Source organism: Aotus nancymaae, unplaced genomic scaffold, assembly GCF_030222135.1.
Source record: "Aotus nancymaae isolate 86718 unplaced genomic scaffold, 86718_ANA_hifiasm-v0.15.2.pri h1tg000003l, whole genome shotgun sequence".
NCBI lineage: Eukaryota > Metazoa > Chordata > Mammalia > Primates > Aotidae > Aotus > Aotus nancymaae.
In genome coordinates, this window is record NW_026988414.1 from 52,265,730 (window position 1) to 52,291,101 (window position 25,372).

The 25,372-nt window shown below is 44.3% G+C and overlaps 1 protein-coding gene across 3 annotated transcripts in view; it reads left to right on the top strand.

Annotated features, from left to right (window-relative positions):
• The window catches only part of SLC24A2 (solute carrier family 24 member 2), a 293,748-nt gene extending 287,756 nt beyond the window's left edge, over positions 1 to 5,992 (top strand). For all 3 annotated transcript variants that reach the window (XM_012449991.3, XM_012449994.3, XM_012449992.2), the window contains one exon: positions 127 to 5,992. In XM_012449991.3, the coding sequence (XP_012305414.1) occupies positions 127 to 376 (250 nt within the window). In that variant the 3' untranslated portion in view covers positions 377 to 5,992. The remainder of the gene's footprint in view (positions 1 to 126) is intronic.
• Positions 5,993 to 25,372: the final 19,380 nt, after the last annotated feature.

Sequence of the window (25,372 nt, forward strand, 5' to 3'; positions counted from 1 at the left end):
CTAACGAGACACGCTTTTCAGTTTAGAGTTCCTGAGAGCGTAATGTTAGGTTGTTTGCCTTCTTCAACGTGTCTGACTACTCCCTTGTCTTCCCACTCCCCTCTGCCCTGCTTTGCTCCTGCACAGGCTCCCACTGCCCTGGCTCCTGTATACCATCCTTCACAGATTCCAGCCAGTGGCTGTCAGCAGCAATGGCCTCTTCTGTGCCATCGTCCTTCTCTTCATCATGCTGCTATTCGTCATCCTCTCCATTGCCCTCTGCAAGTGGCGAATGAACAAAATCCTGGGCTTCATCATGTTTGGCCTCTACTTTGTGTTCCTGGTGGTGAGCGTTCTCCTAGAAGACAGAATTCTTACATGCCCCGTCTCTATCTAGCAGGAAAAGCCATATCTTGCACCAACAGCATGAATGGTCCCTCCCCACTCTCGGCTCTGGGCTCCTTGACCTCTTGAGAAGAGGCAGCTGGCACATAGCCCTGGGTGCCAAGTGTCCCTCCTTGGTGGATTTGAGGAGAGATGGATTCACACTGGGCCCATTCACTTCACAGGCTGCTTCCACCTTGCCTACCAAAATGACTTCACATAAGAGACAACAAGAACCGTCATTATGGGGCTTCTCCCCATTCACCACTGACAGGTACTCCTCGCTGGTCGGAGGTACATTTGATGCAAACAAGGACAGAGGCTATATATATATACCTATAAATATATATATTATAAATATATGCACATGAACACACAAATCCTGCCTGTTCCTGTACTATACCTCTCCTTCCATACCTATAGATTAGTACATACCTGTAAATAGACACAAAGAAAAATTATATATATATATAAAATCAGATATATATATATATATATATATATATAAGTACAAATGCATCTTTTCAGGGATAGCTCTAGTATATTTATAGCACTTATTTGAAGAGGGGCATCAACCTGCAGTCTGGGCTTTACCTCTTAAGTGCAAGAGGTGAATTAATAGAACCAATAGACAAAGGTAGCATTGCTGTGACCTTCAGCCTACCTTGGACTTGCTGGGATCCTGCCTGGTAAGGTAGATGGTTTAGGGAAAGAGTTTGCAGGGAGGAGGGCTTAGTGGAGAAGGTCCATAGGGGCCCTGAGCCGAGCCTTCCAAAACATTCCCACAAGCAAAACAGGGAGACTATCTGCCCACCTCCACCGGAGTACCCTGACCGAGAAACTCAGGGTACTTAGGACAGTCAGAGATAAAAACCCAGACCAGGTGGACACTGGTGTGGGGAAGCAGGGAAGTAACAACCAGGGTTGGGTTTTTTGTTTTGTTCCTATATTGTCCCAGCATGCAAGTAGAATATATGACTACAAAGCAAATTAGTGCTTTTTCTAGGACAGCAAGACTATATAAACTGAACCTGTATTCTTCCAGCGCATGTCCCATTATCATCAAAAGAAGGGGGGTAAATTTAGCTGTGATTGGCATTTAGATATATTTTGATGCTAAGGGCTGCCAAGAGAGCTTAGATGTGTGATAGGAAACCATCCAGTAGAGGTGCTTAGTGGGCCTTCCCACCTAATGGGATGAAAGGACATAGTTCTTTAAAACTTTTTCCAATGTAGTCATAAAGGGCTTTAGTGTCTACAGAAATCATTATTCCCAATAGAACTAAATTAACTCTGATCAGCACTGCTTGGGTTGAGGCAGCTTAGAGATGCTTGGAAAGGCATTTGCACACTCAGTGCACCACAGGAAGATTTCTGAGTGCTAGGTCAAGTTGTACTAGGACCAGGCTTTGGTTAAAGTTCTTGCAACATCTGTATCTCTTCTTCCATCAGGACCCCATCTGGGACTCTCTCTAGTTTTTAGAGTACACTGTATTTGATAGCTTCCTTACACAAATTTCAAGCTATTCATTCCAACAATTTGATTTCTTGATTTTGCTCATTACATGGAATATTTTAATTTCATGCATTCAGTGCCCCCAAGTTCTATATGACATCTTGTATGAGTTCTCAGATCTATGTCAGTAGAAAATAAAACCAGCAAGGGGGAAAAAATAGGCAAACTAAATCAATGAAGAACTGTGTAGATTGCTTATACCCATTACTGAGAAGAAAAAAAAAAGAGTGCTTTTCATTTCTCTAAGTCATGCTTTTCCTTAAAATCAATTGAAAAATTGAATCAAGGATGGTTCATTATTCTGTACCCATCCTAAGTCTAAGTTGGTACATATGGCATGTGGAAAACTTCACCATGTGTGTTCCCATCTCCAACCTATTCTGTCATTGAAGGCTGCTATGATTTTGTTGTAAGCACATACCTCTTAACATGGGAAGATAGCATGCAGAACTCACAGCGGAGTAAGAGGAAAGGTAACCTGACAGCCCCAGATCAAGCTCAATATTCCTTCCAGAAAACCTCAGCTTACCCTACAGATCATGGCAATAACAGGAAGTGCCCATCATTGCTCTTTACCCAGAAGCAAAAAACACTTTAAACCTGAGGCCCCCTGGGAAAACAAGAAATCAAGATGGCTGCCAGTCGGAGGCTGGCTTTCAAGTCTCTCCAGCTCGGCAGAGTGGGGTCTTCAGATGTGTGACAATGCCTGCCAAGACATTGAAACACCATCCAATAGAGGTGCTCAGTGGGACCTGCCACCTAACGGGAATGAATCGCCTTCATCGAGGTTAGGACTTTGTCCTGGGGCAAGAACTTGTGCTGCTTCCTTAGAGTGAAAGAATGAGGAAGTGAATTTTACGTTTAAAAACTCCAGTTGTTTTCCCTGTGTATTTCTTGAAGGGCAGCAAAGTTGGTTATTGTGTGAATTTTATATTATTGACTGGTGTGTTGTTTGAAAGAAGGTTTAAATAGGTGACCGACTCAGCTGCAAACAGACTATGTAAAACCAAAGTTGAAGGAGATCTGGTGCCACCCTCTTCTTATTCCTGATCCTCCCCCTGCCTCCTCACTCCCTCCCATTTATTCCCAGCTCACAGTGAAGGCTGATCCAAGCGCTGTGGTGCCCTTGGTTTGTCTGGGAGCTTCACTCCACAGGAAGTGTTGTGATCTTCCATGTGAAGTTGCATTTGAGAAGACAGTATTTCCAGCCCAGTTCCCACCTCAGTCATGTGCGCCGAGCCTGACCTACAGCAGCACTGCTCCCTCACTGGATGGGAACCAAGTGATTCCACAGCCTGCCCTTGCTTTCCCTTCATTTCTGTGTCTGTGAGTAAGTGGTTATGTATTGGGCTAGGGTCAATTCAGAGAGATGTGTACAGAGTGCAACAGTGGGTCTTTAAACCATTCAACTCATTGGTATAATTATAAGAACTTTCCACATTATGGTTTCTAGAGCAAGTCATCTCTAACTCCTTTTCCTGCATGCCTGTGTATATACATATATAAATATACGTATATCTTTATACCAGATCTATATGTACACGTATAATATGACTTACATCATCACCCTCTGACCCTATCACATTCAGGATTCTAAAGCAGGGAGCATCAAGTTTGCCAAAGTCAAGGAAAACGAAAGTCATGCACACAAACCAAAGGGAACATTTCTTCCTGATTTCATAAGGTGGTTTTGTTCCATGCACATATATATACAAATATACATGTATGTACCCATATTTCCCCACCCTAAGAATATCGATGTATAGCCTTAAGGAAATGGTCAGCCATATCCCTAATGCTGATATAGAGGCAAAGAATATACAACAGAAAATACAGAGCAAAAATTTAGACTGCAGATATTCTCTTTGCTTCTCTGGAGCACAGTATAAAAGATATTACCAATTCAAGAGCCAACATTGTACTAATCAGTCTAAAATAAAACGAGTTGCACACAAATGATTTCATTTACTCACAGCAAACCAAGCAGGTCTTGCTTGCTGTCACCGCCAGCCCTCCCCCACATTTCCAAGGCCACAGAGCAGCTTGGCTCAAACTGACAGTTCCCAAATAGAAACTCCTAAATTGCATCTGAGAATACCCATGCTATCTCCAGCTGCCCTCTGAACCTGACCAGATCCTGATAAACTGAAACTGAAGATTAGATGGCATTTATGCAGCTTCCCAGGACCTAAACTGAGTCAGGCAGTGACAGAGCAGTGCCATATACCAGGACTAAGGGATGAGGTTGTTTATATACTTGGCAGATACAGCAGAATGTCCTAAAGCCTTGCCCAGGAGATTATAAAAAGAGGCGGAGACTGTTTCATATTCAGGGAAAATGCTTTGTAAGGCTTCTAACAGGTGTCACCTGACAAGGGCCATTATAATGTATTTTATAGGGAAGACATGAATCAGGTGGTTTGGAGCCCTTTCAGCAAAACACAGCTGCCTCGCTGATTAGACATTTGACAACGTTAATGTACATCCATTCCTGGGCAGGGAGAGAGTTGGCAAACTCCCCACCACTACACATAGCTTTTAAAGGCCTCTGGATCAGTGAGAGAAGAGAGGAACTGCAAAGGGAGCCCACCCCCAGGCCACTTTAACAAAAAGTTGACCAAAGAAATGATACCTGGTAGAGCAGCTGGCCAGATAGAGTTGAAGAAAATGGAACTTGTGTTAAATGCTCTGCAGAAATTACTGCGTTGGACCATCTAACAGGGGTCTGATGGCAAGCATTTCAGAACATGACAGTGTGCTTTCCTCCCCACATCTACCAAACACACACCCAAACCCCCACACGCAAGATTATGTGGATGCCATGCTTCCTTGCACCTGGACAGATTGTTTTTCCAGTAAGTAGGTGGCAGCTCTGTTCCAGAAGAAGAAACAAAGTGAAGCTGTTTCAGGATGATTTCTGGAGAAAACAACTGTCTCCTGAGAACATAGAAGTCAATGCTCACTCTTGCTAAGCCAGATCTTCCTTGACCATCCAGCTTAACGTTTTTAAAAGATGCATCCTCAACCCCTGTACCTCTCTCAACAATATTGTCTTCAATTACTAGGTAAGGCCTCATGATTAAGACAGGGTTAGGAAAAAAAAATAGAAGAATAAGGAAAGGGAAGAAAGGAGGTATTAATTTCCTAGGATTCCCAAGAAAACAAGCATCACATTGAAATATATCCCTATGTAGTTTTAAATGGTTACAAATATCAGGCTATGTTTAGCCAATTACAAGAGCCCAAATAGTTTTTGATTTAAAAAAAATAAAAAATAAACCTTCTCAAGAAGACCTTGGGAAAGAAAGGTAACCCTGCCCTGTTCCACCATCTATTCACAGTTAGGTCTCTGATTCTGCCTCTATCATTGTGTTTCATTTTTAATCTCACAGCTTCATATTTTTTGAAATATATAGCAAACAAGAAAAGCAATAAGGAAACTACTCAGAACCAGCTCAACCCTATTACTTATTATTCCACGATGGCAATACTCCTTTCACTTCACCAGGAGCTTTGGACTCACACAGGCTGTGGCATGTAATCACCAGGAGCAGGTAGGAGTCTGTCTGTAGAAATCATAGGCACACTCGTGTTTGGTCTGGAAGGAATCTGTTTTCCACACTGACTCCCCCCAACTAATGTATGCACTGGCATTTTACATGCCTTCCTCTCACGTGGGGCGCCAGCCTTGCTCAGAACTACCCAGACTCCACAGAGGTCCTTAATATGGTTAGAGACAGATTTCTTAACAGTGAGAAATCGCTACAAAGGACAAGTACATCTACAAGTCAGGCAGCATTTGAGAGGCAAAAATCACCCTGCAATTACAATGGGATAGACGACTATTTTTAAATTAGCACACGAATAGTGAGGGACTTTATAGATCACCCTATTATCTCAGCCAGAACACTTCTACTAGATGATTCATTGACAGACTGGGAAACCTAATTGAATTTTTAAAAACAGACAAATATGTAAGTCTGAAAGAATGCCATGGAGTTTGCGTAGGCTCCTACCAAAGATTTCATTCCATTAAGAGGGTTTGTCTAGCCTATAACCCTAATCCCAAAGGATAGTCCTCTCTTACAGGGGAGAGTCCAGCATAGATGCTGGTGTGACCCAGCTCAATGTTTAACAACCATCAGCATCAAAAACAGTCTCCCTCCAGGTTAACCCAAACCCTTCCATTTAATGACTTAACCTATTTTTTTTTTTGGCAAAAAATAACTGCATCTGTGCACTCTTCACTCTTTGCCCTAGACATAGTTAGAAGTCACCACTCTGTGACTCTTTACCTATTGTCATTAAAAGTATCTTTAGATTTTTAAGTCTTTTAACCCTCTTAATAATTTTTCTAGTTCTTCTCTACTAAGCCTTTTTAAATTCTTTATATTGTTCTTAAATGATGAAACCTAATGACTAATCAGGACACAAGGATAAGGTCTGAACAGTGTTGAACTATACTGGATGCAGCATGACCATGAAGCCCTGGTGAAGTCAAGATCACACACTGTTTTTAAGGTCATTAAGTCATAATCTCAGACTCACAAAGGACTCAGAATCGGAGAGACACCACTTTAGATTACTCCAAAACTCTGGGCCTGCACTTACTAATTTATCAAGAGGAATCAATATTTTTATTTTGAATATGGAATTGGGGGAAATAGTTGGCTCTCCACTTATTGACCAGTACTGCAGTGTGTTTACATCCTTTTGTGTGGTAGGCTGGATAGGACTTTTCTCATCAGCTAGGGTTCACCAAAAGGATGGGAATTTGTTTCTGCATTCTTACATGTTGGGTTGCATATTCCTTCATAATGGATCCGTAAGTAACTAAGGCCTTGGAGACTAACAGTTCTCTAAAATACTCAGCTAACCAAAAGAAAATACTTATTTTTTAAATCATGTCATGGAAAATAGAAAAGTGAAAAAAGTCTGAAACCCTGAATAAAATTATTTTAAAAATGAAATTACATGCATGAATTAAGGATAGATAACTTCTTGCCATTTAATTAAACAAATCTCCAATTCTTCTCATCAGAATAAAACTGAAGGACAATGGATGCCTTTTGGGTTTTTTAATTTTTTAATATTGCACTTTATAGTACTTCATAAGAGACAACTGTCTTAATTAAAGCCATAAAATATCAATAATACATATATTCAGGGCTTCTGAATATAGTCAATCAATAAGCAGTCCATGAGTCATTCCTGTTTTGTATTGTTTGTTGTAAATTGGTGTTGATCTGTTCTATTTTTTATTACCTACAATTATTGTTCTAGGCAATTCTAATCTACTTATAAATTTTAGATGTGTGGTTTAATAAAATTGTTTGAAAAATCAAAAAAATTATTCATTTCACAAAGCATTCTTCATTCTCAAAATAGCTTCTACAGTTTCTTTAAATAGAAAGTTCTAATACTACATGGAAATTATTTTAAAATTATAGATTGTTTTTCAGGAATCCATTTTTTATGTAAAGCAAGGTTCACCCATATGGAGAGTGAAACAGATAATTAGCAAACATATACCTGGGAAATGTAGGGTGTGTTTGAGCTTTAATAGAAATACAGGATGGGTCTAAGAAGTTCCCTTATAAAAATGGCAGATAGAGATACCTAATTTCTTATGCCAAAATTATTAACCTTCCTTGGGAGGACATGTAAAACAGCATACTTCATAATGCATTGGTGTTTTTTTCCCCCTCTCTGCTAAAATACACAATTTCTAACCTAGCATGGTACACTGTTTACAAACACATATATAAAGTTGTCCCTACAAGTAAAACTTTAATGTTTTACTTCATCACAAATGTTTATATAGTTTTAACAGACAGGGTCTTGCTCTGTCACCCAGGCTAGAGTGCAGTGGTGCAATCATAGCTCAGTGCTGCCTCAAACACCTGGACTCAAGCGATCCTCCCACCTCAGCCTCCTAAGTAGCTGGGACCTCAGGCACATGCCACCATGCCTAATTTTGTTGTTGTTGTTGAGAGACAGGGTCTCCCTCTGTTACCCGGGCTTGTCTCAAACTCCTGGGCTCCTGAGATCCTCCTGCTTTGGCCTCCCAAAGTGCTGGGATTAAAGGCATGAGCCACCATACCCAGCCCTTTTATATCATTTGAGTGAAAGTAAAATGACTAAAAAGCACTGAATAGTCTAGAAATATCCACTAGAACTAGGTACCTAAATTATCTATATAGAGTAAACATACTAAATTGGACAGCCCCATCAATTTTATGCTTAAATGGCCAATTTGCCCTAAAGAAAGGGTATCTGAACCAAGGACCAGTGATATTCCTCTGTTGGAGGTTGTTTTGTGGTCTAAAGAGTTTCTCTAAAGGGCTGAGACTCTATTCAGAAGAGGGAGCCTCTGTTACCGAATTGCCCTATTGAGCCCTGCATACAAAGTTCATATATATGCCCTGCATCTAGCCTTGATATTTCTCAAGTCAAAACCTCCGGAAGCAACAGCTTCCACCTTCAAGCAATCCACAGACTCAAAAAGCCATCAGATTAAGAACAGCAAAAGTTACCTTCCTGATTCAGTGAAGTTGCTGCTAGCACTAAAGGAAAGAGATTATACTTTTGTTCTTCAGACATGGTTAAAACAGAGATCGTGTTGTCAACGTTGACTGCAGCATAGACATTTGCTCTATAATATATAAACTGTCTTTTAGACAGGTTATGTTAAAAATATCAGAATGCCATTTTTGTAAAGGATCTTTTTTAGGATAGACGTGGTCTCATGCTTCCTTTGTTCCCCTCCATTTTAAAGGAGCATCGTAACCCCTATCCTCACCCCTACAAAACTCCAGTGGATGCACTTCCAAATTACTTCTGTCATTTTGTGTGTGTTGTGTTTATTATGAGCAATTTTCACTGGATGATGGGATACGTGGCGATACTATGTCAGTTTATTCTCTGTGAATATGTCTGTACATAGGCGGGAAGCTCTATTTATTTGTACATAGGCTGTTTGGAATATGTACTTCTGTCACATGGACTTCATTCTGATAAACGGCGTTTCTTCTTGTTTCACTGTCCATACCTTTGTGCTTCTACTACTGATGATCAATTCATAGAATATCACTTTATGTAACTAAGTCTCCTCAGTGTGAAAAATAATAGTAATAAAATTATTGACTTAAAGAAGTACTGTTTTGTTGTTTGGAGTAATTCTTACCTGTGACTAATCAGGACCCTCAGGGTCACAAGAATACATACGATCATGGAAGTTTTATTGCAGGGATTCCAGGGGACAACAGGGAAGGCAAAAATTACTATTATATAGATGCTTCTCAATTTATGATAAGGTATGTCCTGATGAGCCTATCATATGTTAAAATATTGTTAAGTTGGCTGGGTACAGTGGCTCATGCCTGTAATCCCAGCACTTTGGGAGGCCGAGGTGGGTGAATCACGTGGTCAAGAGATCAAGACCATCCTGGCCAACATGGTGAAACACCGTCTCTACTAAAAATGCAAAAATTAGCTGGGCATGACAGCACGCACCTTTAGTCCCAGCTACTCAGAAGGCTGAGGCAGGAGAATTGCTTGAACCCAGGAGGTGGAGGCTGCAGTGAGCTGAGATCGTACCACTGTACTCCAACCTGGCGACAGGGCGAGACTCCGCCAAAAAAAAAAAAAAAAAAAAAAAAAATCAAAAAAAGAAACAACAAAATACATATATTGTTAAATCAAAAATGCATTTAATACACCTAACCTGCTGAACATCACAGTTTAGCCTAATCTACATTAAAGGTGCTCAGAACACCTGCGTTAGCCTACAGTTGGGCAAAATCATCTAACACAAAGCCTATTTTATACTCAAGTGTTGAAGATTTTTAATAATTTATTGACGTTCTACTGAATGTGCATTGCTTTTGAACCATCGTAAAGTCAAAAATAGTTAAATTAAATGAACCATCAACAGTGAAGGACCATCTGTAACTACCGCTTACTGAGTGCTTACTAATATCATTTGAGCTTTGAATATCTGTGGGAATATTGTGCACTTAAGGGACTACTCCAAAGAAATGGAATTTTAATCAATTAAATATATTCAAAGTGTAAATTCAAAAGACTAGTGTTGCCTAAGCCTTTAAGTTCAACCTAAAAGTCTTGTTATAAATCTAGTATTTTATATAAAAACAAGAATTCAGGCCAGGTGCAGTGGCTCACGCCTGCAATCCCAGCACTTTGGGAGTTGTATTACTTGAGGTCAGGAGTTGGAGACCAGCCTGGACAACATAGTGAAACCCCGTCTCTATTCAAAATTCAAAAACTAGCCCGATGTGGTGGCAGGTACCTCTAATCCCAGATACTCAGGAGGCTGAGGCAGGAGAATCACTTGAACCCTGGAGGTGATTGCAGCGAGCTGAGATCACTCCACTGCACTCCAGCCTGGGCAACAGAGTGAGAATCCATCTTAAAAAATAAGTAAGAATTCATGGTCTCTTTTTCTTTGATTACTTCAGTTAACTCAGTTTAAAAGATTAAATTTTAAATAATCCAATTTATAAATTCAGTTAATTAAATTCCCTCAGGCACCTTTTAAATTTTACACATTTAACATATCTGATTTTCTCAAACACTCCAAAAGTTGGTTTTATCTTGTTCAGGACACAAACCCTTCTCTAGACAGACAGACAGACTTGAAATGCAAATTGAGCAGGTGTAATTGTTTTCTGTCATCCTCAACTCACTTGCAAGCACCAAGTTCACTCTTTTTTATTTTTACTTTGTCTAGGTAGCTCAACTAACATCTTGTATAGTCCTTAGCTTTTTGAAAGAAAGCATAACCGACAAACCTAGAAAACAAAATGTTCTATGCACTTAAGCAATTTCTAAGCAATGTAGTAAGTAAAACAAAATGTAAACTGGGTTATAATAAACATTTCAATACCATTTAAAAACCTAAAGTCTGTGACATCTTTAAAATTAGTATCATTAGTCTAACGCAAATTACACATTTCAGATTGCAATCAGATTATCCAGTTCTGAATTCCTTAACACCTTAAAATATCCAAATGACTATAAAACATATCTCTAAACCACACCAAAGTATTAATACTATAAACGTGATTTACCTCATTGTCTCTATATTTCTATAACATTTTCCTAAGCTTTGAAAAGTCACCCAACTAATGAGCAGATTTACCATCTGCAGCAGGATATAATGACTGATGCCAAGTCACAAGACCATTACTTATCATTTAGAAAATTGACCAGAGGACATGACACATGGGTCCTTCATACTGAATTACCTCAGGACATGACACACGGGCCCTACATATGATGCCTTAATCTCAGGGCCTTGGTTTCCTCATCTATGAAATGAAGATAATACATGTGTCTTTATAATAGAATGATTTATAATCCTTTGGGTATACACCCAGTAATGGGATTGCTGGGTCAAATGGTATTTCTATTTCTAGATCCTTGAGGAATTGCCACACTGTCTTCCACAAAGGTTGAATTAATTTACATTCCCACCAACAGGGGAGGAATAGCAGGGGGTTGGGGGCGGGTGTTGGGGAGGGATAACATTAGGAGAAATACCTAATGTAGATGACAGGGTGATGGATGCAGCAAACCACCACCATGACATGTGTATACCTATGTAACAAACCTGCACGATCTGCACATGTACCTAAGTATAATAAATTTTTTTAAAAAGTAAAAAACAGAAAAAGTAAATCTTTGAATTTATTTTTAAAAATGAAGATAATAGTATCTACCTCAAATGTGGATGACATAATTAAATGAGGTAATATAAAGTGCTTAGATAAAATCTAGCCCATAATAATCATTTTTAAAACATTTACTATTTTAAGAAACTCACTACTAAAATCCAGACATAATTACTAAAGTATAATATACTAGAAAAGAGTGTGAGATAATTCTGGCCTCATTCTGTTCTTGGAAAACCCAAAGCTTGCCTGGGGTGATCCACACTTCTGATTCTGACAATTAAGAGTCCATTTTAATAACATTCTCTAGATTTTGGCCTCAACCAGCATCAAGCCAGCTGGTCTTCAGTATACACGGGAGATCTTTTTCTCCATCTTGAAGACTGTGGTGGTTTGCTCTTGCTTTTGTTTTCCTCTGTTCGCTAAGGGGTAACATGCAGGGGTTTGGAGTTCTCACTCGCAAAGTTCTTGTCTCACTACCCTTCCAGCTCATTGCCCAAGGTCTTGAGACTTACAACCACTTAAGTTGGTTCCATATAGTTTTATCATCTTATTTTCCACATGGCTCTGTTCCCTGTTACTGATGGTTTTATCTTCTTCAGGACACAAACCTCTAGACGGAGACAGACTTGAAATGCAAATTGAGCAAGTCTGATTGTTTTCTATCATCCTCAACTCATTTGCAAGCACCAAGTCTATTCTTCCTTATTTTTACTTGTCTAGGTAGCTAAACTAGCCTCTTGTATACTCCTTAGCTTTTTAAAAGAAAGCCTAATTCTTATTCATGGCTTTTAAATATTTCTTGAACTTGGTGAGCAATAAATGACCTATGGAAGTACTTGGGAAACCTGATGTTAATAAATGAAGTTTTGACTAGCTTTTCAATTACTTGAACATAAAAAAGTACTTCTTAATGGCTTAAATACCATTTCCAATTTTAATATCTTCAAAACTCCCATAGCAATGATTTATACTGACAGTTGGCTTACAAACATCTTTATCATGAATGGGTCTTTTTAAATACCACTTCCTGGTTGTCAGAAATATCAAGTTACTGGGGTCCTCGTGCATTGGTAAGTTACCAAACACGCAAAAGTCTTGATACAAAATGTGCTGTGATCAGAGTCCAGACTGTCGGGAAGGCTGACTTTCTATGTCTCTCCTTATGTGACAATGCGAAAGTTATTACATGACTCTGAATCACCAGTTCCTCGCCTATATAATACTATTAAATTACGATATTACCACCCCCATGGGGCTGTTGGAAAGATTGAGTTGTAACTACATAAAGTGTCTGGCTTATAATAGGCTCCTTAAAATGTGTTAGCTCCCTCCTCCCCACCTGATATGACTTTGAACACTTATATAACCTAAGATTCAGAAAACCTCTAACATGGATTGCTGGTTGGGTTATCTGAATATTTTCTAAGCTTAAAGATTACAGAAATCCTAATTGTCTTCACACTCTAATAACACTACGCCCATCAGAAAATCCATTGCTTTCTGGGATGTCACCGATTTTGGTCCCCTACCTACCCTAAACCAGCAATATACCAGGTGACCTGGGGATCTGATAGCCTAGCCTGGTTAATAAACACATACTAAGAAGCAATTATATTTCAGTCTAAGTGGCAGGGTCATCCAGGACATTAAAAATTCAGAAGGGCACCAAAGACCCCAGAATTCTCACATCTTTTGGAGGTTTTGATGATGTATACCTACAAATAACATACTAAAATACTAAACTACTGCCTGGTTAATTTTGCCTTTAGGGCCAACCAGAACATTAACCACATTCTATATACCTCTACAAGGACAGACCTAAGATATTGCAAACCTGGAGTTGGCAAACACTGGGTAAATCTTGCCCCTCATGATCCCTCACCCATAGGATACCATCAGCAATAAAACAGCACCATCTCCCACTATCCTTTCTCAGCAGACCATTCCAAGCAACTGCTACCAGTCTGTCACACTGGCATGCAGAAGACAACCTAACAGCCATGTTCTAGTCTCTCCTGTCAGTGAGGATAATGAGGACTAAGTAGGCCAGTTTACTTTCCTGAGGTCAGACCATGAAGCAGCAGAGCTGGATATTAGGGTCTGTTTCTCTCATTTTATGAGTGGTCTTTGCTCCAATAGTCAAAATGCATTGGAGGTGTTTTGCATGTTACCAAGGGTGTTTTGCACACTGAGCTGTGATGCACATGGATGTCAGGGTCGAGGATTTGCCACTCACAAGCCAGAGTACCTGAAAAACTGTGATAACAAGCTTCTTGTTTAAAAGGCTTAGGGTGGGCCGGGCGCAGTGGCTCACGCCTGTAATCCCAGCACTTTGAGAGGCTGAGGCGGGTGGATCATGAGGTCAAGAGATCAAGACCATCCTGGTCAACATGGTGAAACCCCGTCTCTACTAAAAATACAAAAAATTAGCTGGACATGGTGGCGTGTGCCTATAATCCCAGCTACTCAGGAGGCTGAGGCAGGAGAATTGCCTGAACCCAGGAGGTGGAGGTTGCGGTGAGCCGAGATCACGCCATTGCACTCCAGCCTGGGTAACAAGAGCGAAACTCCGTCTCAAAAAAAAAAAAAAAAGGCTTAGTGTAGGTCAGTAGTTAAGTTCCAGCCAGACCATGACTAAATAGCAGGTTCTAATTAGTGAGAACTATGAAGAAAGAAGAGAAAGGCTTTTGCTGCTGGGATTTAATAATGGAATTTCCAGCAAATAACAATCTCCTCAAGGACCAAAAACAACCTTATATCCAAATTTGGTCACAAAATGGTTGGAATGTATGCATCTGTCTCTGTCTGCTGGCAGATGCTAATGACCCATGTCCTTGAAATGAATCAGGGCAGGGAAAGTTGTCAACATTCTAACTTCCCTGTTTCTTCCCGGGAGCTCACTCCTATGTATAATCAATCTCGGTAGCAGTTCCACTAGACTTCGTGGAGGAAGAAAAAATGTTTTTTGCAAGGAAAATAATGCCATTCATTCTCATCAGTCTAATTCAGGGATAGTCTTCCAAAGAGCCTGAGAGATGGAAGGAAGACCCTGTCTGTGCCCAGCATCCTCAAATTCCCTGTCCACCTCTGGGCTATTGCCTAGAATTTTGCTTTAGCATCGTATCTCTCCAGCTCAACCAACAGGCTGTACCCGAAGGGCACTTAGAACAACTAGAGGCTTTTTCAAACTACTTGTTTGAAACCTGGCCCCCACCACCTCCAGTTGCCCCGTCCAGCCCCTCCAGTGTGCCTGCCCATGTGAGAGCTATAGACAGCCCTCTATTAAGGGAGTGAGCCATAACCCACAGCAGTGCCGGATGGAAAAAAAGATTAAGAATCCTATTTAGCCTAACACCCTGACCTCTCTGGAAACTGTAACTGGCACAAGGAGGAGTTCATGTCAAGTTCTCCAAGTGACCGTGTAGAATGCCCTATGTTCATTCATGCATTCAGCAGCAGGGATTCAAGACCTGCAGTGTGCCAGATACAGAGCTTAGCACTGTGGCCTTGAGGAACATAAATACCAGTCCCTGTTCTCAACCACTTCACTGTCCACAGAGGAAGACAGCGTTAGGTTGGTGCAAAAGTATTGCTGCTTTTGCCACTGAAAGTAATGGCAAGAACAGGCCAAGCATGGTGGCTCACACCTGTAATCCCAGGACTTTGGGAGGCCGAGGCGGGTGGATTACCTGAGTTCAGGAGTTTGAGACCAGCCTGGCCAACATGGCGAAAACCCATTTCTACTAAAAATACAAAAATTAGCCGGGTGTGGTGGCGGGCGTCTGTAATCCCAGCTACTCAAGAGGCTGAGGCAAAAGAATCACTTGAACCCAGGAGGCAGAGGTTGCAGCAAGCCAAGATCATAACACTGCATTCCACCTGGGTGACAGAGTGAGACTTGGTCTCAAAAAAGAAAAGAAAGTAATGGCAAGAATTGCAATTACTTTTGCACCAACCTAATAACAAATATAGGCCTTGTCCTAGAATAAGCAGCCAACAGAGCCATTAGAAAGCCAGACTGCCCAAGTTTCAATCACAGCTCTGCCACTTACTAGGTGGGTGACCCAAACCTTTCCATGCCTCACCTTCCCATCTATGATTTTATGAGAATGATTCTATGCGGCTTAGTTAGTACTTACTTGAAACATCCCTAGAGCAGAGTCTACCTTAAAGCAATATAACCCTGTTTGATAAATAAGTGTTATAAACGGGTATCTCCAGGCCATACGCTCCCAGAGGAGGGGCTGATTCACTCCATCTGGGAGTTCAGGGAAACCTTCAGAGATGAGATGGCCTCGGAGCTAGGGTTGAAGGATGAAAAAAATCAAACAAAAGGAAACACCTGTTGTAAGTAGTAGATTTTTAAAATGTGATGAGTGGGGTAACAACACTGAGCATGGCTGGAAAGGCAGGGCCTCCTGGGAAGTAGAGAGACATCAGCACAGATCGCAGAGGGCCTGTTCCAACCCAGGGAGTGGCATGGACCTTCTCCTGCCAACAAATGTCATTCATCAGCATGTGCCATGGTCAGACTGGAGCTTAACAGAGCCCCCTGCACATACTGAAAAGAAATGGCTTGGATTTGCTTCCAAGTAATCTAGGGGTATGGAAGAACCAGGTGGGTTATAAGTTCACTGTTGAGGCCTGATGATGGACACTCAGGGGTTCATTATATAATCCTGTTTCTATGTGATTGACACTTTCCATGATAAACAATTATCTTAAAACAGTAGTCTAGCGAAAGCTCTCTGAAACTGTCACTCTCAACTGTTATCAACCATTTGCACCTCAGTGTGAAAGGAAGAAAGTACTAATGGGAAAGAAGGATGCAGGGGATGCTTGGGGCGAGAGGAGACCACAGAAGTAGAACTGAGGAGGGAAAGGGCAGTCAACAGAGAGGCAGAGGGATTCCAACACCAGTCAGCCTCCTCCCTCCTGCCCTCTGCCACAGCACCCAACACCAGTCAGCCTCCTCCCTCCTGCCCTCTGCCACAGCACCCAACACCAGTCAGCCTCCTCCCTCCTGCCCTCTGCCACAGCACCCAACACCAGTCAGCCTCCTCCCTCCTGCCCGCTGCCACAGCACCCAACACCACTCAGCCTCCTCCCTCCTGCCCACTGCCACAGCGCCCAACACCACTCAGCCTCCTCCCTCCTGCCCGCTGCCACAGCGCCCAACACCACTCAGCCTCCACCCTCCTGCCCGCTGCCACTGCGCCCAACACCACTCAGCCTCCTCCCTCCTGCCCGCTGCCACTGCGCCCAACACCAGTCAGCCTCCTCCCTCCTGCCCGCTGCCACAGCGCCCAACACCACTCAGCCTCCTCCCTCCTGTCCGCTGCCACAACGCCCAACACCACTCAGCCTCCACCCTCCTGCCCGCTGCCACTGCGCCCAACACCACTCAGCCTCCTCCCTCCTGCCCGCTGCCACAGCGCCCAACACCAGTCAGCCTCCTCCCTCCTGCCCGCTGCCACAGCGCCCAACACCACTCAGCCTCCTCCCTCCTGCCCGCTGCCACTGTGCCCAACACCACTCAGCCTCCTCCCTCCTGCCCGCTGCCACTGCGCCCAACACCAGTCAGCCTCCACCCTCCTGCCCGCTGCCACAGCACCCAACACCACTCAGCCTCCTCCCTCCTGCCCGCTGCCACTGTGCCCAACACCACTCAGCCTCCTCCCTCCTGCCCGCTGCCACAGCACCCAACACCAGTCAGCCTCCGCCCTCCTGCCCGCTGCCACAGCACCCAACACCAGTCAGCCTCCTCCCTCCTGCCCGCTGCCACAGCGCCCAACACCACTCAGCCTCCTCCCTCCTGCCCGCTGCCACTGTGCCCAACACCACTCAGCCTCCTCCCTCCTGCCCGCTGCCACTGCGCCCAACACCAGTCAGCCTCCACCCTCCTGCCCGCTGCCACAGCACCCAACACCACTCAGCCTCCTCCCTCCTGCCCGCTGCCACTGTGCCCAACACCACTCAGCCTCCTCCCTCCTGCCCGCTGCCACAGCACCCAACACCAGTCAGCCTCCGCCCTCCTGCCCGCTGCCACAGCGCCCAACACCACTCAGCCTCCTCCCTCCTGCCCGCTGCCACTGTGCCCAACACCACTCAGCCTCCTCCCTCCTGCCCGCTGCCACAGCACCCAACACCAGTCAGCCTCCACCCTCCTGCCCGCTGCCACAGCACCCAACACCACTCAGCCTCCTCCCTCCTGCCCGCTGCCACAGCACCCAACACCAGTCAGCCTCCTCCCTCCTGCCCGCTGCCACAGCACCCAACACCACTCAGCCTCCTCCCTCCTGCCTGCTGCCACTGCGCCCAACACCACTCAGCCACCTCCCTCCTGCCCACTGCCACAGCGTCCAACACCAGTCAGCCTCCCTTCCTCCTGCCCGCTGCCACAGCACCCAACACCAGTCAGCCTCCTCCCTCCTGCCCGCTGCCACAGCACTTCCACTAGTCACTCTCCTGCCTGGATACTTGTGGCTGACACAGGCTGCATGCTCAAGGTGTAGGGTAAACACACCTGATGGCAATAACGTAAGGAGACCCCGAGAATGACCCTGTATGGCAGACACATAGGAATGTGTGTTCCAAGCTAAGGAATCCAGCATGGCCAACCCAGAGACTCATACCTTAACAATGATGAACATCTGAGCTCGCAGCCCATCCCATGGAACATGGGCCAAACAAGGGATTGAGGCCCCAAGTTTTGGGCTAAACAAAGCTTGCCAGGTGGAGGTCATATGGGAAGGGTGTCAGGTGAAAATGCTATTTAAACTGTATGCTGTTTGCAAGTAGTTGCGGTTTTCCTGCCCAGCCCACCGCCAGTGGACTGTATGTAAGATGGTCATCCCGCTCAGCCCACCGCCACTGGACTGTATGTAAGGTGGTCATCCTGCCCAGCCCACCGCCACTGGACTGTATGTAAGGTGGTCATCCTGCCCAGCCCACCGCCACTGGACTGTATGTAAGGTGGTCATCCTGCCCAGCCCACCGCCACTGGACTGTATGTAAGGTGGTCATCCTGTCCAGCCCACCGCCACTGGACTGTATGTAAGGTGGTCATCCTGCCCAGCCCACCGCCACTGGACTGTATGTAAGGTGGTCATCCTGCCCAGCCCACCGCCACTGGACTGTATGTAAGATGGTTATCTCGTCCAGCCCACCGCCACTGGAATTTCTCCCCTGTATGTGAGCCCCTAAAATAACCTCACATCGGTCGGGCATGGTGGCTCACGCCTATAATCCCAGTACTTTGAGAGGCTGAGGCAGGCGGATCACCTGAGGTCATAAGTTCAAGACCAGCCTGGCCAACATGGTAAAACCCCATCTCTACTAAAAATACAAAAGTTACCTGGGTGTGGTGGCACATGCCTGTAATCCCAGCTACTTGGGAGACTGAGGAGAATTGCTTGAACCCAGGAGGCAGAGGTTGCAGTGAGCTGAGATCGCACCACTGCACTCCAGCCTGACAGAGAAAGACTCCTCAAAAAAAAAAAAAAAAGTATCCTTTGCTGACGTTGGGTCTCTTTTTCAGCTTCCTGAACCTAGTGCCTTCCCTATTGAGGTTAATTGGGGTTTGGAACAACACAGGCCAGGCCACTTCTGTTCTGACCCCCTGGATTTGATCTAGTTTTTTTTCTGGGGCCACTGCTGACTGACTTCTTCCCCATAAATGATGCCCAGGTGGCTGCAGGACTTCCTTTTCTGATGTGAGCTGTTCTGTCTGGGGTCTTGGATCTAAGATGTGTCTAAGATCTTGTGTCATCTCCTTAAGGAGAAAGGGTTCACTCCAGGACAAGAGTAGGGTTACACTAGGAGGGTTCCAAACCAAATGAACTCCCGGGACCACTGCATCATGTCCCCTGAGCCAAGAGGTTCAGAGAGAAGTCCCTTCCCTGTGAGCCCCAGGAGAAGAAATTGTCAGCAGTCAATACTTACTGGTGACAGAACAGGTGCTGTGTTTGACAGAAAGAAGATAAACTGAAAATCATGTGTGCAAGTGAGAGAGCATGAGTGAGTTTACACAGGAAAGACAGCACAAGACCAGGAAAAATCCTCCTTAGAAAACCCATTACTTCCATAAGCATGCAGGCCAAGGCAAGGGGTGTCTATTGAAAGAAAGGAAAATGTTCTTGTTTTGGGGCAACATTAAATCCAAAGATCCTGTTGAGACAGGGAGTTAAGTGGGACTCTTTCCTGCATCTCCATGTTGAAGGGGGCAGAGGGGATGGGAATATGGTTATGAGCTGCCAAAGAGAACCGTCTTCCCGCATCGGAACTTTGCCTGACAACCTTCTCCCCTTGGGTTATTTACTCTGCTTTGCATGTTGGGGTTGGGAGAGGGAGAATTATAATCTTTCTATCAGCTGCTTTGACATCTGCTGTTTGGCAGGAACTAATCTAATGACGAAAGACTGACTCAGATTCTTTCTGGGAAGAGGCATTTTGGGGACAAGAAAGCAAAAGAGGATATATGCGAGCAAAGCCCCAGAAGTCGGCAGCGGGCACAGGCTTCCCAGACAGCCACCTCCCACAGTCACTGGGCACTGCCAGGTGGCCAGGCTGTGGGGCGGGGGCAGTCCCCTCCCAGCCACGCTGAAAGCAGGTGGGCGTCCAGCAACACAATTGCTGCACCCCAGGTGGCCTTCCTGGGCACCAGTTGCAGAGGCAACGGGGGTACTTTGAAAATATCTTTTTTAGATGTGACTGCGAGGTGAGAAGAGGGACAGAGGGAACAGAGAGATACCAGGCTGATACCCACTTGACACTTAAAATGCATCCAGGAAGTTCTTGGTGCTGCTGCCCTCTACAGGCAAAATCGTAGATTACGACGATCGCCCACCAAAAATGCCCTGAAAATGAGCTGTATCATTTTCCCACCAAGCAGCCTGGGAGTAACAGAAAACAGGAGCAGGGATAGGGAATGCCCAGGGGTCCCACTACAGCGACAGTATCACCAGAAAGGAAAGAGACAATTTGAGAAACACTAAGTCAAAAGTTTTATGTTGCCAGTTCTGAAAATCGCTTGGTAATAATGTGATTGTACATCCAAATGCAAAAGCAGACACCGAAATCTACATGCTGCAGTTGGCCTGGAGACTGTCATCTGTGCCACTCATGTGCTGCCAGTTTTGTGGGGAGCCTGGTGCTAAACCACTGGTGAACCACCTGCTTCTGTCTGGGGACTTTGTATGTAGCAGAGCAGCTCCCTTGTTGTCCCCTATCGTAACTCAGCCCTTCTTGACACAAGGGTTTGTAAAAAGGAAAAGGATGATCATCTACAATCCACAATAGGTGTGAATCTTTTCTATTTGACAATGAAATCTCAATTATAACAATGTGATAAAGAACTCTCATGCCCTCCTGAATGTGTTGGGTATCTTGTGTAAAGCAAGGGTACAATTTAATCTTTGCTTATAAAAGTGCTCCAGCTTCCACAACTCTGCCACCACCAGCAGCAACAGAGAACTCAATGCAAATTCCCAGGCCCCATATCAGACCTGCGGACCCCGAAACTCTGGGGGTGGAGTCTAACAATCATGCTTTGACAAGTCCTCCAGGTGATTCTGATGGCCACTAAAATTTTGAACTACTGATTTATATAATAATCATTCATTTGAAACTTCAAATATCACTGACTGCGACACACTCATTCATTTCAGGCAATGACGGAGAGAAGAAATGAGTTGAGATATAAGCAGGGTGTGCAGAAGAAACAAAGCCCATCCCCTCCTTGCCTGGGCAGATATCACAATCTTAGAATCTCAGGATATCAAGAATTCCCCTTTCTACCATTGAGGGAAGGGGATTCCCTATGCTCCTGGCCAGGCCTTAAAGCTCAGAATGATCTCCCAGCAATGCACATGATCTAGGGATTAAGAGAAATGGGTTGTTTGGCAGGAGGTACAGGAGAGAGGAGGTTAATGCCAACTGAGCACTGACACCAGGGCTCTCAGAAGGACCCTGTTATGCAAGAAGAATTACCCCACTAACAGATGCAGGAACTGAGCCCTTGGGGAAATCAAATGACTTGCCCAAAGTCACCCTACTTCTTGGTAGGAGAAATGAGATTAGAACCAAGGCCCATATGGCAAAGACAACTATATCTTTCTTCTAAATTCTACCGGGCCACTCTTAGCACTGTCTACAAATTTTTCTGATAGAAATGTCCTTTATCTGTAGCCACTAGCCACACATGACTATTGAACACTTGAAATGTTGCAGGTGACCAGGCACTGTGGCTCACACCTATAATTCCAACAGCTTGGGAGGCTGAGGTGAGAGGATTGCTTGAGGCCAGGGGTTTGAGACCAGCCTGGGGAACACAGTGAAAACTTGTCACTTAAAAAAATAAAATTGGCCAGGTGTGATGGCTCATGCTTATAATCCCAGCACTTTGAGAGGCCAAGATGGGTGGATCACTTGAGCTCAGGTGTTCAAGACTAGCCTGAGCAATATGGTAAAATCCCATCTCTACAAAAAAATACCAAAAAAAAATAGCTGGGCATGGTGGCACACACCCATAGTTCCAACTACTGGAGAGGCTGAGGTGGGAGGATAGCTTGAGCCTGGGAGATGGAGGTTACAGTGAGTCAAGATCCCACCAGTGCACTCCAGCCTGGGTGACAGAGTGAGACCCTGTCTCAAAAACAAAACAAAACAAAAAATTAATTCACCCGGTGTGGTGGTGCATACCTGTAGTCCCAATTACTCAGGAGGCTCAGGCAGGAAGATCGCCTGAGCCCAGCAGTTTGAAGCTGCAGTGAGCTATGATACTACTCTACTCCAGCCTGAGTGACAGAACAAGACCCCATCTAAAAAAAAGGAAGGCAGGCAGGCAGGCAGGCTGGCTGAAGATGTGGTGTAACTGAGAAACTAAATCTTTCATTTATTTTAAATTAATTTAAAGTGGTCACTTGGGGTTAGTGGCTATTCTATTGCAAAGCAGAAGATCATATTGTTACATATGGTTTTGTGTAACAATGGCACAAGAGTGAAAATCTTCACCCAAAATAATGCTCAGGGGAAAAAATAAACATACAAGAGCATTGGTACAGCTAGCAATTTGTCATCTTATTCATTAATCTTTTCTTAATGGAAATGCTGACAGATTCTTATTAGCAGTGTCTGAGTTAAGGAAATACAATTAATCCACAGACTCAGATTTAAAGAGGGCTGTGCCTTCCTGAATGTTGCAGTCAGCAGAAGCCAGAGATGGCAGTGTGAGGGCCCCATACCACCAGCTAATGGCCTGAAAGAGGACACAGAAGGCAAATGAAACCACTTCAACAGTCCGTCTTTTACCCATTTGACAGATTTGAGAGACACCCCGTCTTGTTTCTTCTAATCGCTGTTCTTCTATATGTTGAGGACATATCAGACAGTTACACCATTGAAACTTGCCCATAGCAATGAACTTAGCAGGGATAACTGACTTTGCATTACTTGGTGCTGGGCAGAGCAATCTCCCTAGATGGCAGTCCAGAGTGGCAAACCTGCTGAACATGGAGAAGACAGATAATAGTGTATGTCATCTAGCTAATGTAGTTGGCATCTGTCCCTTGGTCATTCAACACCCACGTAGATGGGAAACCCAGCCCACAGGACTGTTTAATAGATCCCAAAACAGGTGAAGGACCCCCAATTAAGGATCTATTGAATAAGACTGCCTCTTATAAGTAAGTAGGTTCCACTCCCAATTCCCCTCGAAGCCTTGTGAATTGCCTAAGATTCTGAGCTTTTTTCCAATAGAATAAGCAAATCAGCAATAGCTAGGTGGAAAAATGCCCTATCAGTGTGCTCTGCAAAAGCAGGGCCTTCGTGAAAACTTTGAGCCGGCAGGAAAGTGGTGGAGAAGCAGACGGTGAGGATGGGGAGTGGAAGGACAGAGACAAGCTCCCAAAGCCACCAAGAGAATTGGGAGAAATCCTGAAACTTGGGTACTAGGGCCTATGCAATGCAGGGCAACCTAAGAGTTAAAGGAATTTTGTTTCTTTTTTGTCATCACTATAAGGATAAAAGAATTAACAGCAGAGGGAGAAACAAAAATAAAGAGCGGCACAAAATAAAAACAGGGTTCTCTTTCCAGTCTGTGCTTTGCACGGTGCCTTTACACTTAGCAAGCTGCTTTCAAAGACAGAGCTTGTCATATGCTTCGTTGGTATCTACAACAGTTCAGCATATTTCTGGGCACATAGCAGACCCTTAAAATACTAATCAGTTTGAAGTTACCGTGCTACATGGTGGCTTTTCTAACCCAGTGCTTCTCAGACTTTCATGTGCCTATAAATTACCTGCATGAGTTGTTAAAATGTTTTAAATTTTTGAATCTCTTTTTTTAAGATACAGGGTCTCGGCCAGGTGTGGTGGGTCACGCCTGTAATCCCAGCACTTTGGGAGGCCAAGGTGGGTGGATCACCTCAGGTCGGGAGCTCGAGACCAGCCCGAGCAACACGGAGAAACCCCGTCTCTACTAAAAATACAAAATTAGCCAGGCTTGGTGGCACACGTCTGTAATCCCAGCCACTTGGGAGGCTGAGGCAGCAGAATCGCTTGAACCTGGGAGGCGGAGGTTGTAGTGAGCCGAGATCACACAATTGCACTCCAGCCTGGGCAAAAAGAGCAAAACTGTCTCAAAAAAAAAAAAAAAGAAAAGAAAAAAACAGGGTCTACAGTGGTACAATCAGAGCTGATTGCAGCCTCAAACTCAGGCTCAAGTAATCCTCCCACCTCAGCTTCCCCAGTAGCTAAGACTACAGGCAGGCACCACTGTATTAATCTATTTTCATACTGCTATAAAGAACTGCCCAAGACTGGGTAATAAAGGAAAGAAGCTTAATTGACTCACAGTTCAGTATGGTTGGGGAGGCCTCAGGAAACTTCTAATCATGGCAGAAGGCAAAGGGGAAGCAAGGCAGCTTCTTCACAAGGTGGCAGGAAGAAGTGCCGAGCAAAGGGGGAAGAACCCTTATAAAACCGTCAGATCTTGTGCGAACTCATTCACTAGCACGAGAACAGCAAGCGGGAAACAGCCTCCATGATTCAATTACCTCCACCTGGTCGCTCCCTTGACACGTGGGGATGATGGGGATCACGAGGATTACAATTCAAGATGAGATCTGGGTGGGGACACAAAGCCTGACCGTATCAACCACCATGCAAAGCTATTTTTTTTAAGAGATGGAATCTTCATACGTTGCCCAGGCTGATCTCATATTCCTGCCCTCAAGCAATCCTTCTGCCTTGCCCTCCCAAACTGCTGCAATTACAGATGTGAGCCATCACACCTGGCCTCTGACTCACTATTTCATTAGCTCTGGAATGAGGCTTAGATTCTGCATTTCTTACACATTCCCGGGGAGGCCAACATGCTGGCCACGGACCACACTTTGAACAATGAACCCTTATTTTTCTCTGCTGGTCATAAGCTAGCTTAGCTGGCTGAGAATCACATGAGAACAATCAAGGACATCAGTCTGATCTCTATCAGGGAGATCACTCTTGTTCCACGGTTGAAAACTGAACCCACAGCTCCAGGCAGTTATCTTAGGTCTTGGAGACACACAGACACAGAGGGGAGAGGGGGAGAGGGGGTGAGGGAGAGAGGGATAGGGAGACAGAGAGACAGAGAGAGGGGAGGCAGGGGAAATAAAACAGGAAGAGATCACAATGCCGATCTGAAGGGTGGCATGTTATACCAGCCCTGTCTAAGTAATAGCTGTGTCCTCCAGTAGCCCTGACTCTACCCTTTCCCTCCCCACTGTCCTCTTAGCCCTATTCTCTGGACATT